At 44.1% G+C, this 15,417-nt stretch overlaps 1 protein-coding gene across 1 annotated transcript in view; it reads right to left on the bottom strand.

The window, feature by feature from the left end:
• Positions 1-766: 766 nt before the first annotated feature.
• Positions 767-15,417, bottom strand: part of grin2ca (glutamate receptor, ionotropic, N-methyl D-aspartate 2Ca) — a 69,934-nt gene continuing 55,283 nt past the window's right edge. Inside the window, exons 6-13 of the mRNA XM_086090663.1 lie at positions 13,651-13,819; positions 12,173-12,326; positions 11,066-11,191; positions 9,929-10,158; positions 8,241-8,401; positions 7,973-8,160; positions 5,898-6,130; positions 767-3,490 (exon numbers count right to left, since the gene is read on the bottom strand). Of these exons, the coding sequence (XP_085946789.1) occupies positions 1,910-3,490; positions 5,898-6,130; positions 7,973-8,160; positions 8,241-8,401; positions 9,929-10,158; positions 11,066-11,191; positions 12,173-12,326; positions 13,651-13,819 (2,842 nt within the window). The 3' untranslated portion in view covers positions 767-1,909. The remainder of the gene's footprint in view (positions 3,491-5,897; positions 6,131-7,972; positions 8,161-8,240; positions 8,402-9,928; positions 10,159-11,065; positions 11,192-12,172; positions 12,327-13,650; positions 13,820-15,417) is intronic.

Raw genomic sequence — 15,417 nt, 5'->3', positions numbered from 1 at the left:
TTTTTTGTGGATCAACTTGTAATTGGTATGTGAACCAGATTTGATGTGACTAAGTCAAAATGGTGTCAGGGGCTGCATTTTCAAAACATTCCAAGAAACTCTGTCAATGATCAAATTGGCCCTAAAATGGACGCTTCAAACCAAGACCATCTCATTTCGGGCAAGTTTTTTGTTTGGCCATGATAGACACCTGAACCAAATTTCATTTTGCTCAATTAAACTGGGTTTTGGGGCTGAATTCTCAAAACATTAGAAGTAACCATGCAGATGGCCAAAATTACAGAAAAATGGGTGCAAAAGCAAAACTGCTAACTTATTGTATAATTTTGGACATCTTGAGACTTTTTTGTGGGGAACTAAACACATTTCAGGTTGCTAAGTTAACTGGGCTTTAGGGTCTGGTTTTTCAAAGCATTCAAAGAAATCCTTGTGACCCTAAAATAGACACTTCAATGCGAAATAGCAGACATTCTGTCTTTTTAGGCATAGCTTGAGAATTTTTTTGTTCGTATAATACGCGATAAACATGCTTAACACATTTCATACTGCTAAATTAACTCGTCTTCAGGGGTTGAATTTTCAAATCATTCAAAGAAACGTTGAAAATGACCCTGATTAGATGGCAAAAATCCTGTCATGTGAAAACTCCTTGAAATTGTGAAAAACAACAAAATGTCTGCTTTTGTGAATGTGTATTGATTTGGAGAGCGAGGCAGGGCAATGACCTTGTTGTTTATTAAAGGGTAGTGTAACATTGGAAATACACATTACACGTTTTGATATATGTTCCCCTTGTGAGCGGAAGATTTGTCGCTATAATAGTGATGGCAAGAAATTTTACTTGGAATCATTTTAGAAAAGTAAAACAAACGTTTTATATATATATATCTATATCTCTATACACCTATGTATATATATATATATACATACACACACTCACACACACGCACGCACACGCGCACACACAGCGGTACCTTGACTTACAGAGTTTCATTTGACACGTAACTCAATTATCCCCATTGAAATGAATTGAATCTGTTCCAATCCCAAAAAAAGCAAACTTTTTTGTTCCGTGTTTTTAATAATAAAAGAAAAATAGCACATTATTGTATGAAAACATAATAAAGCATAGAGGAAAATGTCAAGTTTCTGTACGTACTTCATGTGTTGGATGTGTGCCTTAAGGGGCGTGGCCTAACATGTGTGTTCTCCAACTGCTGGCCTTTTGAAACCAGGCTGCACAGAATGAGAAGAAACACTTATATTTTGTAGCACAGCACAAACGTTCTGATAAGGAATATATGCAAGCTCCGCCCCCCCGTTCAACCCCGTGCTCCCCCAACTCCTTTGCCCATTAGTTTCAGATTGGGAAATTGATCTACTCGTACTACGATGACATAAGTGGTCTCTTTTGGAAAAAAAAGTTTGGGGGCCACCTTTTTGATTGAGATCGGGAACTTGTCTGGTGAGTCTGCGTGTGAGCAACTGGATGTGAGCTGTGGCCTACAGCAGCTTCTTGCACATGTCAATTTGCATTTGTGGGTTTGACTGTCTCTTAAATAAACAGCTGAAAGTGCTTTGCGAGTCTGGCTCTCCTTGCCCATATGCCAGGGCATTACAGGAGCATATCTGCTGCGCCACCTCAAATAAAAAAAACAAGTGACTGCTCGTAACTTGAAAAAAAATATCCCAAGTGGGATCGCTTGTAAGCCAAGGTACCAACATATGAGTATTTAAAAATGACAGAGAGGTTAACTTGTTAAATGCTTTTAAAGAGTTTGTTCCTGGTTTGTCCCAGTCGTTAGTCAGTGTCTTGTGTTTTTATTGCACTGAAAAGTGAGAGGCGACCTCTCAAAGTACACTGGTGGTGGTCACTTGCATTTCTTTCTTATTTATTTTTTTTGCTTCTTCACACCTCTGACTCCAGGCTGGAGACCCTCCCCCAGGGTTTTGGCACAAACGGACTGTTCAGCCGGCGCGCCACCAACACCTGCCGGCGTTCCCTGCCCGTCGAAACAGGCTGGTCCCGCTCGGCCCCAAACATGCTGTTCTGGTAGGCCACGGGACGGGCGGCGGCGTGTTCTGGGCAGTGGGTGGCACACGGGAACAGGTGGCACACATCTTTGGGGCTGTCGTAGAACTGGGTTGGCGGTGCAACATAGACCGGCATGTCCGAGTAGGAGTTCAGGTAGGTGGAGTAGTGTCTGTGCACCAAAGTGGACGAGGACCGGCGCAGGGCGGCAGGATTCTGCAGGATGGCCTCCCGATACGACGGCAGCCGAGTGGAGTCGGCGTACTTGAGTTTCTGCTTGTAAGGGTACGAGCCCATGTGGGCCGGGTCCAAGTAGGCAGGCTCGGCGGCCAGTGGGTAGCAGGACAGGTTGTGGCCCAGGCTGCCGTACAGCTTGTGGGGCCTGGCGTTGGCCGGGACCACTACCCGCGGGAACAGGTCGGGCATGTCGGCGCGGGGCGATGTGGAGGTGGACGGCTTGGTCTCGTCCACCTGCCGAATGCGCTCGTTGCCCCAGGTGGCTTTGAGGAAAGAGGCTCTGCGGTTGAGTTTATCCTTGCCCAGCAGGGGTACGTCATCCATCATCTCGGGTTCAAGATACGACTTCATGCAGGAGTTGCAGCTGGTCGCGGCACTCGGATAGTGTCCCGGCGTGGCGCAAGGGTAATGTCCCGGGTTGGCATCCGATGTGTGGGTTTTCATCAGCTGGTTGGCTCTCAGCTCAGCCAGGCAAGATCGTGGCTCGTCATAGTCGGCTCTCGATCTCAGGTCGGGGGCGTCGAACACGTAGCTGCGCTTCCTGCGCCCACCACAGTCGGGTGGGTAACTCAGCTTCCTCCTCAGAGGTGCTTTATGCTCCACATAGACGCTAGGAACCTGAACTTCCCGGTAGGTGATGAACGGGGATGCCGGATGCCGCGCCGGGTTCTCCACGTAGAGCCGGCCGGCATGGTGAGGCTGGGTGGTGGCGGTGGGTGACACGTCGGGCATGGCGAGGTGGGGGCTGCTGAGGCTGGAGATAGGCAGCGTCCTCTCCAAGAGGTTGTTGCGGGCGGGGAGTGTGTAGCGGAGCGGCGTGGGCCGGGTGACCACCCGCGGTTTTTCCAAGAGTGGCTGGGCCGCGGCGTCCCCGTAGTGGACAGGGAAGGTAGGGGTGCGGCTCCTCACCGGGTAGGACAAATGGTTGTCGGTGATGCTGGCAATGTAGGGCAAGCGGCAGTGCGTCACGTCCGCGGTGGTGGCCACACGAAGAGGGAGGCCGGCCCGTTGGTTGTCAGCCGCCCCCCGCCGGCTCCAGCTCTCCAGAGTCTTGGTGGCGCTGTCCAGGGAGTTCTCCACCCGGGCGGAGGACACCATGTCCTTTGCCGTCTTTAGCATCTTTAGCATGTTGGCCTGTGAGTAGTTGGTGGTGACATCAGGATTCTGGATGCTGCCGTTGCGATCCGACTGCTCCACGCCGTTGAAGCAGCTGTAGATACCCTGCACACACAAACGCAGAAAGTTTTTAGGACATGACACGAGGCTGAGAACCCGAACGCTGCAAAGCAACAGTTAGCAGGAAACGAGATGATGTACAGCGTCTGACATGATATGGACAGGACTGGAGAGGATAATTACATAGGATAGGATTGAGAAGGAGTGGACAGAACAGGACTGGGTGAGAAAGGACAGTATTGAGATCAAATGACTGAATAGGACGGACATGGACACGGACTGTATTAGTACAGGCCTGGGATAGTACAGGAAAAGAGTGGACAGGGTAATATAGGAGAGGTCTGGCATAGAGCAGGAACGGATTGGACAGAACTGGATTGAACAGAGCTATCTAGTCCTTCTCTCCAATCAAGTACATTTTTGTTTTATCTAGTCCAGTCTTGAGATGTTCAGTCTTTCAATCCAGTCATGTCCTCCAGTTCTTCCTCATCGATCCAATCCCCTCTTGCCCTGCCCAGACCTGCCCACCAGTCTTTTCCTGTCCTAGCCAGTCCTGTCCCCCTGTCCTTTCTCTATTCAGTCCTGTCATAACCCAATCCATTCCAGTCTTGTCCCGTTCTTTCCTATCTATTCTTGTCATGTTCAGTCTTCCAATCCAGTCATGTCCTCCAGTTCTCCCTCATCAATCCAATCCCCTCTTGCCCTGCCCAAACCTGCCCACCAGTCTTCCCCTGTCCTAGCCAGTCCTGTCATACCCAATCCATTCCAGTCCTGTCTTCCAGACCTTTGCTGTACCATCCAGTCCTGTCCTATCAAATCCCTTACTATATAGTCTCATCCCGCCCTCTCTTATCCAGCCTTGTCATATCCAGCCATCTCCTGTTCTGTCCTGTCCTGTCCTGATCTATCCAGTCTGTCTTGTCTAGTCAGCTATCTAGCTACGTATCTCCTATTTTATGCTGTCCAGTCCAGTCCTGTTCAGTTAATCGTTCACACAAGTGGACTGGACTGCTAACATATCCAAGCATGTGAGTTTCACTCTGAGACAAGTTCAGTATCCATCTTGTGTAGGACAAAGTAAGTTATTTGATTATCTCCGACGTGATATAAAACGCAGTCGGATCGGGCCATCAAAACAATCAAAAGACTCTGTAACCTTGCGTGAAAGTGACACAGAATGTGACAAAAAAAGACGGCATCAACTGCTGATGGTTGCACTTCCTCGTATGAGACCCTCGCCGCCTCGCGCATAAGCTCACACTTGCACACACACGCGTCTCTTAATAGGGCAATTTAAATGCAGGTGCTGCCGGATCACAAGCGCCTGCAATATTTCAGTTATTTTATTGCTTTCATCTGGCTTTACTTCAATTTGTTTTGTTTTTTGGGGGCTTGTTTGGCCTGCTATCAACCGCACTGCATCGCTTTACAAAGCTCAGCTGTGTTTTCCCCAGCGAAGACTTCATCACACGTTTCATTTTGCACTGGAAAGGAGACCTACAATGTGAAAACGACTTTTGATTGTTTTGAGGGCCTTTCCCATTGAAAGTGAGAATTTAAACAAGTAAATCTTTTAATTTTCTGACTAATTCTGAAAATGTGTCTGAACAAGATTTTAACCGGATGTCACAATTTGGCTTCTTTACTGCCTCACAACGAGTTTGTACATCCATGACTTGCAAGCAAGGCTAGCCAAAGATCAAGAGCCACTTTCAAGCCACGCTGCAGGTAACACAGTCATGTCAAAGCCAAACGGTAAGCAGAGCTGAATTGCTAGCTGCATAGATTACCATTAGGGGGCATTTGAGTATTGTTATTGACAAGAGTGCGAAGTGCTACGTCGCCATGTGAAAATACATTAATTATCTTCACGGGTGCTTGTTTATTTACCGACACTTCAGGCTCCGCTTCCACAAGTAGAAGCCACTTGCCTGTATAGTCGGATGGTCCTAGCTAATGAAATTAGCCCCACTGAATGTCACCTACATGAATTGACACATGAAGTGCTGCCTTCACCAGTGAAAATGCTTGTGGTATGTTAACAGGATGTCACATTTCCCCGCAAAACTGTGGTCTCCTTTTCAGCAAGTAGAAGCCAGTCCCAATGACAGAGGTTGATGTTAATGAAATTTGTACTTGGCATTGGCCCCGCAGTAGAGGATGCGTATTTGTGTTTGGTAATGTGTCCCCCACATCAAGTGTATAAAGTGCTTCCTCCACCAGCGAAAATGCTTTTATTGTCTTCATGGGATATTTTCTTGGTATCCACATTTGAGGCTCAGCCTTTGCAAGCAGAAGACACTCGCCTAGTCGCAACGCCCTAGCTCCGTCATGGTAATGAATACTGTACTCCAAATTGATCCAGCAGCAGATGGAGCCAACCGTCATGGCCATCACATCAAAACGGCAAAGGATCAGCCTCCAAAAAATGGGAATGATGCTAAAAACGTACCCTGCTGATGGCCAGGAGGAAGTCAAGGCGTTCAGCCTTTCGCACCGAGTGACGCAGCTTCCAGTAGAGCAGATGCTCCCAGGCGAACACCAGCAGGCTGAGGCCCATGGCCACCAGCAGCATGTAGAAGACGCCCGCCATGTTGTCGATGTCCAGCTTGCTGCTCATCACCTCCTTCTTCTCGTTGCGGCAGATGCCCGTCAGCCACACCGTCTGAAGCTTCTGAGTGTCGCCTGGCAGACGGAATCGCAAAATCACAATCGCCGTCATCTAGATTGGCCATTTGAAACACGTTTTGTTTTGTTAAAGCAAAATGATATTGTTTGCCAATAGTTGGAGTCGCACTTGTATTATCGTAAAAAAGACCAAAATATAGAACATAATATACAATACATTTAGGACACACACAAATGCCAAGGTGATTTGACCTGACTTATGAAGTTTTCACGATACGAGACGTCATTCGGACGATTTTTGGCTGTGACTTAAACGTGCAAAACAGGTGCTATATGGTGACAGTGAATTCTTAAAAAAAAAAAAAAACCTTCAATATGCTTAAAAGATCTTTGTGCAGTTTGTCACTTTTTTACTCGCGACTGCCACCTCTGGCCCAAAGTGTAACTGCAGCATCTGTGTCTGTGCGAGTACGTGCACGATCTTAAAGCCACTGCAGCATCTGTGTCTGTGCGAGTACGTGCACGATCTTAAAGCCACAGCCACAGCTGACAAATGACGACACAACTCCCCAAAGAAACACTCTACTATAAAGGGAAGATAAAAGCCGACAGAGTAAAGCAGTCAGGGCTCTTCGTACTCATCTGGGCACTGGTGGAGCATGCATGATGTAGAAAAAGCTTTAATATGACCTTTTTAAACGGCACTACGCACCTTTAACGTCGCTGTTATTTAAAGTTAACTGTCAAACTAAACATCAAAGACAATTATGGTCAACAAAGCAGCATGTGATTCGAGTGAGATTGGTTGCCACATCGCAGCTACAAGAGGGTGGGCACACTTGTTCAACCCAAACTTTTCAGCTGTTTTATCTTTTATTCAATGGAGTTGTACAAGGTTTTAGGTGTCATTAATAAGGGAAATGTTTTTGAAAGGATTTATCCTGGTTTCATTTTTGTTTTAACATGGATGGAGGATCACAAAAATATTTTTAAACAGGGGTGTGTAGACTTTTTATATACACTGCACCTTTGTCTTGGTGAGCCTATTGTGCCGATTAACAAGTGGAAATAAAATAGTATATTGGGCTGAATTTGCCCTAAATTATCTTATTTTATAAAGATTTCATTTATTGTTTATATTAAAGGGATACTTGACTCATTGAGCAATTTTCAGCAGTATGAAAAAGTTCATATTTTGTCCAGAAATAATTGGATAACTTCACTATTTTTTATGTACAATTAATACCTTTAAAAACTATTTTTTTTCCCACTTAGTGACGATTTGAAGATGACCTGTGCTGAAGAAATAGGTAACAACCAATCATGGCTCACCTGTTTGCTGGCTTTGGTCAGCAAACTGAGTCATGATTTTAAAGGTATTAATTGTTCAAGAAAAATAAAGAAGTTATCACATTAATTCTAGACAAAATATTATTTTCTTACTGTTGAAAATGGCTCAATGAGTCAAGTATCAATTTAAGCAATATTGTTCAGCACTAAATTGGACGTTACTCAGTAGTTACTCTGTACTTTAGTAGCTTTTTTCACTGAATACTTTTTTTGTTTTACTTTGACTTAAGTCATATTATGCTAAAGTAATAGTACTCTTTACTTGAGTGCAATTTTGACTATTCTACCCACCTCTGGGAGGAACACATGTAGATTGACAATATCACAACTCACAGGCATATATTATTTATCCTCTGTGAAAAAAGACCAATATCATTGTGGTATATTGAGTCACTGAGAATAGTGGCAATATGCCTGTCATGGGTGTGGCCCTATTTTTTGTCTAAATATCACTTGACGGCTTTTGCCTTTGAATCCTTCAAACGTCTTCAGTTAGGTCCCTCATTTTGCAGGATCTTTGTATGAAAGAGAATATGATGACAATCTTACCATCAGCCAGGAACTGCAGCAGAGCGAGGTCGATGGGCCTTTTCCATCGGGAGTCCTTCTGCAGGGCGATGCCGTACCCGGTGGTGGCGAAGACTTTGCCGCTGCCGATGGTCACCAGTTTACAGCCCTCGTCTTTCCCCGCCATGTAGTTGAGCACGGCGGCGTCGTAGATGAAGGCGTCCAGCTTCCTGGCGGCGGCGAACGGAAAAAGGACGCGAGTTGACCACGGCGCTCGGGTTCGGCGAAGGTCCTTTAGGCGGACACCTACCCGGTCTTGAGGCTGTTGAGGGCGTCCTCCACCCCCTTCTGGTTGTACTTGACCATGTGCGAGTGCATCTCGGGGTAGTTGCTGCGGATGTTGCGCTCCGTGCTGCCGTTGGGCACCGTACCGAAACGGAAGGGAGGGTACTGCTCCTGAGGCTTTTGGAACTGGGACGCGGAAGACACCGTATTCAGCAAACCCGTAACACTTTAGCTTTTAAAAAAGCGTTGGGGCTTTAAATCAAGGTTCGATTTCAAACTGGATTGCTTACAAGCTTGGAGTAGCGTTTCAAAGTAGCAATTCAAACAACGCTTCAAGATAGGGTTTAGTTAACTTTGAGTTTCAGATTAAGGTTCAAAACCTGGTTTAGAATTTAAAATTGGGTCTCATAGGGTTTAAAATGAAGGTTTCAAGACTTGGATATGGATTTCAAAGTAGGGCTTAAAGTCTGGGATAAGGTTTCAAATAGGGTTAGGGTTCCCAATTAATGTGCATCAGTGAGCATTTTGGGGCTTTTTCTCTGGATTTTTATGTGAACCAGTAGTTAATAAAGACTTGATGACAAAGCAGTTAGATTTTTATAAAATAAAAATTAAAATGTGTGATCTTCATCCCTCGTGCCTGTCCAACAAAGTATTCTCCCAATATTTCTCTGATTTTGTGTTGGTGATGTTGTTCCTCAGGGAGCCGCTCGTCATCACGCTTGCACTCGTCTGTGATGTACAAGGTCACATTTGCATACATGCCACCTGCACAAGGGGGGAGGGGCATGCAGAGGGGAGGGGAGGCACAGCTGGACAAACAGACGCTGAACCGTTTCCATCCGCCGACAGACGGCCCGCTAACGTCCACAACAGCTTTATCGGAATTCTAATGAGCAGCCGGCAGTGGCCCGTTTCGCAATGCACACTCCCCAATAAAAGCTTTCCTGGGGCCGGTAAGCGCCAACTCATGCAAAAAACCATCATCGACGCCACCTGGGTGGAACGATGACATTCCACTGACGAGCTTTTCAGTCATTAAAAAAAAAAAGTCACTGACGTTTACCACATGTCTTCATTTGCGTGACATGTTTTTGCAAAAGGAAAGCATAATGGTAAGCATTCTACTTGAAACCCAACACAGACGTCAAACCCTACTTTGACACCCAAACTTTGGCTTCACATGTCAATCTGACAACCTAATTCAAAACCTCTAACCCAGGCTTAAAACCCCCAATTTCAAACCTTAAATGAATCTTGAGACCCTAATTTGAAACCCTAATTCTGTCTTGAAACCCTTCTTAGAAAAAGTCATCCTGATTTTTAATCCTAAAACACCAAACCTGGCCTGAACCCAACATTTTGAACCCTAACCCTTGTTTGAACACTCATTCAAGCTTGAAGCTTGGAAACTCTAGCCCTATCTTGCTTTAAGCCATGACGTACAACTCCAAACCTGGCTTCAAACCCTTAATTTGAAACCCCAACCTCGGCTACAAACCCTACTGTGAAACTCTAACCCTGGATTGAAACCTATAGTTAAACCCTAAAGTTGTCTTGCAACCTTACTTTAAAACCTTCATGCTGGAGCTAAAACACTTGTTTGTAACCTTTACCCAGGCATGAAACCTTAGTTAAAAATGTTGACCCATTTTTGAAACCCTAATTTGACACCCTAACCCTGCTTGAAAGCTCAGGTAACAGGCACGCTACCTTCTTGTCGCTCAGCCCGGACACGGTGTCGATGTACTGCTCCTGGATCATGAAGGCGGCCAGGTTGGCCGTGTAAGAAGCCAGGAAGATGACGGCGAAGAAAGCCCACACAAGCACCATGATCTTGCTGGTGGTCCCTTTGGGGTTCTCGATGGGCACGGAATTGTTGAATACGATTCCCCACAGAAGCCACACTGACTTCCCAATGGTAAAGGTGGGACCCCCGGGATCTGAGGACAAGACGCTTGCATTTAATTGAGGGACAACGAGCCAGAAAAATGTGATTGCCAATGTGTGGGACGCAGGCTCCCTCTAGTGGTACGTGAAAGAGTAACACAATTACATACGACAGTATAATGACCTGAAAATATCTTGTCAACCAATGAGAAGAAAATGGGCTGAGATACAAATAAAATTAAGACTTAAAAGGTTTGCAAGTGACACAGGAAGCTACCTACAAGTTGGATTTAATTATAATATATTTTTAGCTTTAAACATTTATTTAGGTACCATGTTAATTGGACTTATATGCAAAATATTTGTTTTCTTTTTTTACTCTCTCAAAGCAAAAAAAAAAGCAAAATACATTTGAGTGGATTCCTTATTGAAGCACACTGGGGGGAAAAAAGTCCTTTAAATTGGCGTGATTCAAACATGCGACCTGCATCGGTTTCCCACGATTAAAATGTGGTAAAGTGAGGTTTCTTATTTTATTGTTATCAGCGAGAAGAGGGAAATTAAAGTCAGTTTTCCGCATTTTAGTTATATGCAACCCAAATAATTGAATGAAAGGACTTTTTTTCAGTGTACAGTAAAAAAAAAAAATCTTACATTTATTTAAGCACTGTAGGCCTATTCATGTTCAAACTGTGCATATTGTCACAATGGCAATCACAATAAATTTAGGAACAAAACCTCTGCCCTTACGATGCTACTGTATTTTAATGTTGCTCATAATGGTGGTTCTTTAGAGAGCTAAGCATTTTTTGAGGTAGTACGTGGGTTGAAAACCACTGTTTGAGGCCATTCGGCACCAAGATTAAACTCAATTTCTTATCTATTGATTTCTTATGTGAGCTTGATTACTTGATAGGGAGGTGGAGGAGGAGGGGGAAGGGGCGGGGGAGAATGTTTCACCTTTCGCCGTCACCAGGCTGCGGTTGTAGCCCACCGGGCTGCAGTATTCAAAGACGAACACTGTAATGGCGACCACAGTGAGACACATGACGAACATCATCACCCACACGGCGGGACTGTACGGCTCTGCAAGCACACCCCAAAACCACATTCGCAGGTTGAATATTTATGTGGGATCAATTAAAAACAAATAAATAAACAAACAAACACATGGGTTAGGTGCTATAGTTTTCATTAATCACCCATTTTTCGTAAAATAATCATATCTCCCACGCTTACGTAGACCCTTAACGTTGTAGGTCCGCATTGGATAAAGAAGGTGTCAATCTTTCTTTTCGGTTCATCGGTTTCAAGTTTGGTTGCATTTGTCCAACCTATCACATTTTTTGAGGGGAGGAGCTAAAGCAAGAGAGAAAAATGAAAGTGACACTGTCCCCCCCAAAAAGCGCAATTATCAGTTAAAATTAATATTTTAACAGTGAGAGTAAAATCCGTGATTTGTTTTGTTAGAAAGTTTCGCGTAGTTAAAACAAGACTTTCAGTTTCAGTCAAATTCTGCCCTTTAACAAGTAATTCGAGGGCCAGTTGCTAGCAAGCTAACTAGCTAGTAATTTTATGTAACTTCTTGGTGAATATCGATTATGAAAAACATTTGCTATCTTATACAGTATAGCAAATAAAATGTACATTACGGATTATATGCCTTTGTTTTTCTGTAACTTTTTGTTTTAGATGCTGCTACAGTGTTGTAGTGCTAATACTGGATGCTCAAATGGACCTTTAGGACTTCTCATCAACAGGTTAGAATAAAACAAACAAACAATCATTCACAACAGATTTCTTTCTTTCTTTCTTTCTTTCTTTCTATCTATCTATCTATCTATCTATCTATCTATCTATCTATCTATCTATCTATCTATCTATCTATCTATCTATCTATCTATCTATCTATCTATCTATCTATCTATCTATCTATCTATCTATCTATCTATCTATCTATCTATCTATCTAGGGAGCGCCACTTGTATTAAATGGATACTTCATGCGAAGATATTAAACTATGGGGAAACATAATTCAAAATATACATTAAATGCAATTTTTCTGACCTAAGAAGGCAGACGGCGAGACGGTGCCGTTACTCCTGGCCACCATGACACTTATGCCGGTCTCCACGAATGGCACCGAGAAGTCGATAATCTCTGAGCGTTCTTCGTTGATGGTCAGCGAACCGATGGCCATGTCGGCACGCTTATAGAATACCTGTGAAGGATTAAAAAAGAAACACGTTTCCCTCTTGATGTGGATGATGTCATTCTATAAGTAGACCCATCACGGTCCTGACTCCTGGCAGTCACTCCAGGTCCGGTCCATCCTCACAATCCTCACAGTTTTACCTTTCAACCTCTGCATTGTAAAGCGTCATTTAATCCCTAATCCATGCTAAGGTTTTGTAGGATGTAGCATAAGGTCCCTTTGTCTCGGTTACATAAAGCGTCTGCCAGACAAATGTTACACACAGGAAGTAGAAATAATCGCCGATCATGCGCTACGGTGGAGATAATATGAAAATAAGTACTTCCACTTGAGAGAAATGTCCCCCCTGTCAAAGCATGCTTGTAAACCTGATCCTAATTAACATTTTAAATGTTCAACAAAAGAACATCATAAAATGAGCCATGAAATTCTGGCTGGTCCATAATTCTTTTGTCCAAAATTTGAGGTTTATCGGAGGTACTGTACTTGAAATGGTGGCATGTGTGGCTGAGTTGAAAGCGATTGATTAACCACACATCCAGTAAGGAGGGTTTGCACACAATATTATTATCATCATTGTTTATTTTTACTATCGCTCACAAAAAGATTTCATTTATTTATTTTCTTAAATTGAGTTGCACAGGTTACAGGTTAAGTTAATGGTAGAAAAAGTTTGGAAAATAGATCTCTTGGTTAAGGTTGATTGTACGTCACAAAAACCTGACATTTGAACAGGGGTGTGTAGACTTTCTCTATCCACAGTACTTGTGGATTTTTTTGGGGGGGGAAGTCATTCACTTAACATTTCATCGACTATTCATGTTTTTTTGTGCTCAGGCCAGTACACTTTTGTGGTACATTAGTGCCGAGGATCCATGTTGAAGTGAATTGTGCACTTCATTTTTAGATGAAAACAGTGCTTTTCATCATCTTGTGGCATTTGTGTGCCAAAGAACTATACTGAATTGAACTGAAGAGCTTCATGTCAACAAATGTAGTGCTGTGCCGCCATCTTGTGGCAAGTTGGTGCCAAGAAACCATGTTGAAATTAATGGAAGATCGTCATTTAGACAAACGTAGTGCTTTGCCACCACCTTGTGCCATGTTTGTGCCAAGGAACTATGTTGAAATGAATTAAGGAGTTTTATTTGATTAAAGTAGTGCTTTAACGCCATATATGTATTTTTTATTTGAAATACTTTGTTAATCCATCCATTTCCTCTTGAATAGAATATCAGAACATCTAAAATATACTTAGATTTTTCACTTTGGCTAATAATACTCAATCCAAATGAATTGATGAAATGAACGTATGGAAGCAGACGTTTACCTCCCCGATCATGCCGTTCCAGATGCCGCGCACCAGCTTTCCGTGCTTGCCGTTGGTGACGAGGTAGAGGTCGTAGGAGAACTTGATGTTGCGCGACAGCTTCTTGAGGATGTCGATGCAGAAGCCTTTGCAGCACAGCTTGGTGTACGGCTCCGTGTGGCCCACGATGCTGCGGCACGACCGATTAAAACAAAACAAACGGCGGCGTCACTCGTGATGAATGACGCTCGTTACAAGCGGGGGAAATCTTTACTTTACGATCGATTGATCGCAGCACGTGCGAGTCATGTAAAGTATTGACCTCCGCTGGTCCTGGATCTGCCTTTAATCACCTTGAAGTCAATGCCATTAGCTGACAAATACACTTGTTGATATTGAATACTGCGCTGAAATCCTAACCCTGCCTTATAACCCATCGCAAAATTAAAATTCTGTGTGAACTGCATCACTTTGTGTGTTGTTCCATACCAATATATCCATGCATGTGGGGCTTGACGCATTACGTAGTGTGAGTGTTAGGGCACGATGCTTCCAAACCCAACTTGGACCGGACGCAGGGCTGGACTGGCACAAAAAAATCGGCCCTGGCATTTTTTACTTAGTTCACTGGCCTTGTCTGGCCCGGCCCAAACCGACTCCTGCCTAAAATGTAGTTCTGCCAGTGATGTTTATTGATGATGTTTCTTTTTGCGATCTTTATGCGAACTGGATTACCATACTAGTCCCTCTAAATTGCATGCCAGTCTCTTGGGGTAAAATGTAGGAAAATAATAATTAAAAAGCACTGCATCGGCCGCAAAACAGACCGGCCCACCGGGCATCTGCCCTGTATGCCAGACGGCCAGTCCAGCCCTGACCGGACGGTCACAAAAAATATTACAGTCGCCACTCACTCCTGCACAATGGGCGATGTAATGTGTGGACTGTGCCAGCCTCGATCCCCTTACAATATGTTGCATTGTGGCATGACTTTTTTTTTTAATTCACAAGACTAAAGATGGCCGAGTACTGATACCAGGTATCAGTATCAGGCCGATGCCTGAATTATATTAAGATATTGGGTACTTGTGAATAATGCTGATACCATCCCACTGATACTTAAGGCAAAAAAAAAAAAATCTAACATTGAATAATTGATCCTTGTTCCTCCCTCCTTCCTGCACAAAATGATTGTCATTGGCTGGCTTTGGCTGTGGATCAATGTCAAACTTGAAAGGAGGATTGTGGTTGTTTGGCCTGAAGTGTGGCAAGTCTACATGACATGACTGATGTCGTCCTAGTGTTCAATGTTAATATCTTGAATGTTCATATCAGTCAATTTTGCTTAGCAACATGGGTCGACCCATAAAAACGGTCAAGAAACCTGAACTGAAAAGACACAGGAAGTCTGCCATTTTGGTTGGAAAGTTGCCCTTCAATATGGAACTTGTCCTTGAGATTTTATCCGATTTAAACTAAATTTGAAGCACACAGATGTGTTAAGCAACACTAAATTGGGAACAATTGGAATTCATTTACATTTGTAATTTGCCACAGATATAAGGTGCTGGGAAATGAAGTTGTCCTCGAAAAAAATGTGCTTGAAACCACACTCCCCCCCCCCCCCCCCCCCCCCCCCCCCGGATTGTTTGTATGAGCCCCACGTCCTCGGAAACGACTCTTCAAACATGGACGCTTGGGCGGCGGCCCAAAAATTGCAGGCGCCCTCCCGCTTCCCGCCAGTCCTCCCTGAAAGCCATTTCAGCCTCTGCCGGTCAGGCTTTCTCC

Source organism: Leptonotus elevatus, chromosome 1 (assembly GCF_054856555.1).
Source record: "Leptonotus elevatus isolate MCC_2025b chromosome 1, RoL_Lele_1.0, whole genome shotgun sequence".
In the NCBI taxonomy this organism is placed as follows: Eukaryota; Metazoa; Chordata; class Actinopteri; order Syngnathiformes; family Syngnathidae; genus Leptonotus; species Leptonotus elevatus.
The sequence above is the reverse complement of the archived record's forward strand: the minus strand, read 5'-3'. Positions and strand labels throughout refer to the sequence as shown.